This window comes from Pyxicephalus adspersus, chromosome 11 (assembly GCF_032062135.1).
Source record: "Pyxicephalus adspersus chromosome 11, UCB_Pads_2.0, whole genome shotgun sequence".
NCBI lineage: Eukaryota > Metazoa > Chordata > Amphibia > Anura > Pyxicephalidae > Pyxicephalus > Pyxicephalus adspersus.
The window spans coordinates 836580-837706 of NC_092868.1; the positions used below are offsets into that span (position 1 = coordinate 836580).

The 1127-nt window shown below is 56.9% G+C and overlaps 1 protein-coding gene across 1 annotated transcript in view; it reads right to left on the reverse strand.

The window, feature by feature from the left end:
- Positions 1-1127, reverse strand: part of SLC25A34 (solute carrier family 25 member 34) — a 9043-nt gene extending 7916 nt beyond the window's left edge. The window contains exon 1 of the mRNA XM_072426337.1: positions 195-1127. Within this exon, the coding sequence (XP_072282438.1) occupies positions 195-614 (420 nt within the window). The 5' untranslated portion in view covers positions 615-1127. The remainder of the gene's footprint in view (positions 1-194) is intronic.

A 1127-nucleotide genomic window follows, 5' to 3' on the forward strand; every position in this document is an offset into this window, starting at 1 on the left:
AGAGGGCACAGTGTATGGGGTGGGGGCACTATAGAGGAGGTATGAGGGGCAATGTGTATAAGGGGTATTATAGAGGGCACAGTCTATGGGGCCCTATATACAGGGGGGCAGTATGAAGGAGGGATGTTGGGGAGATAGGGGGTGTGTTGGGGTAAATCCTGGATATAATGGGGCATAAAGTAATGGGGTCTTACCAGATATGCCGGGCTCCCCACAAATGCCCCCAGCGCGCCAGCGATTGCCCCAGCTGCCACGTTACCCCCCGGTTGCTGGGTCAGTCCAATGTCCTCGGCGTGGGAGTACAGGTAGAATCGGACCCCGTTCATCATTCCCTGGTACAGCAGTCCGGCCGTCAGTCCCTTCTGTAACCCCCGCAGTCCGTCCGCCTGACACACGGCCACCATGGCCTGCACCACCCCCCGGTAATGCCGGGTATACGACCCCCGGGACCTCAGTTCTCCTTGCAGTTGCAGTCGAGTTTTCACCACTTCCAGAGGATTGGTAAACACGCACGCCATGCAGCACGCCGAGGCCCCCAACACGAAATCCACCGGCGGGGAGATGGAGATGGTCGCTGGGGCCGGGGGGGTGGTCATATTTCTGTACGGTTTCATAGATCCCCCCAAAAATAAAAACTACAGAAAAGAAAGTTCCATCCAAGGAGATCGGTCACCGGGGGCCACAGATGGCAGCACATTCACCACACATTGGCCAATCGGTGTCCCGGCTCGGGTCCATCTCAGGAGGAAAGTTTACTCCGGCTAGGAGCCCGTTCAGCTGTTTCCTGGGATGTCAGCCATGCCGCCTCTCACCAATCTGTACCCTGGCCGGGCCCTCCTCGCCCGTCACCGACCAATCTGTGGCCTCATCACAGCTCACACCTCCACGGCCCATGGGAGGGAGCAGGCCCGGCTCAGAGGGATCAACACATGTGGGGGAAAGGTCACCAGGCTTTCCTAATCATTCCCAGGACTAGATCCCAAACAGATTCCTGAACCTTCACACCACAAGGCGGAGCTGATGGTCCCTTTAAATGCCCCTATCCATGCCATGGCATTGTGTTTGATTGGATGATTTCAGGTCCCCCTCGCTTCCTGTACTCTGAGAGATACAAAGTATACACTTGT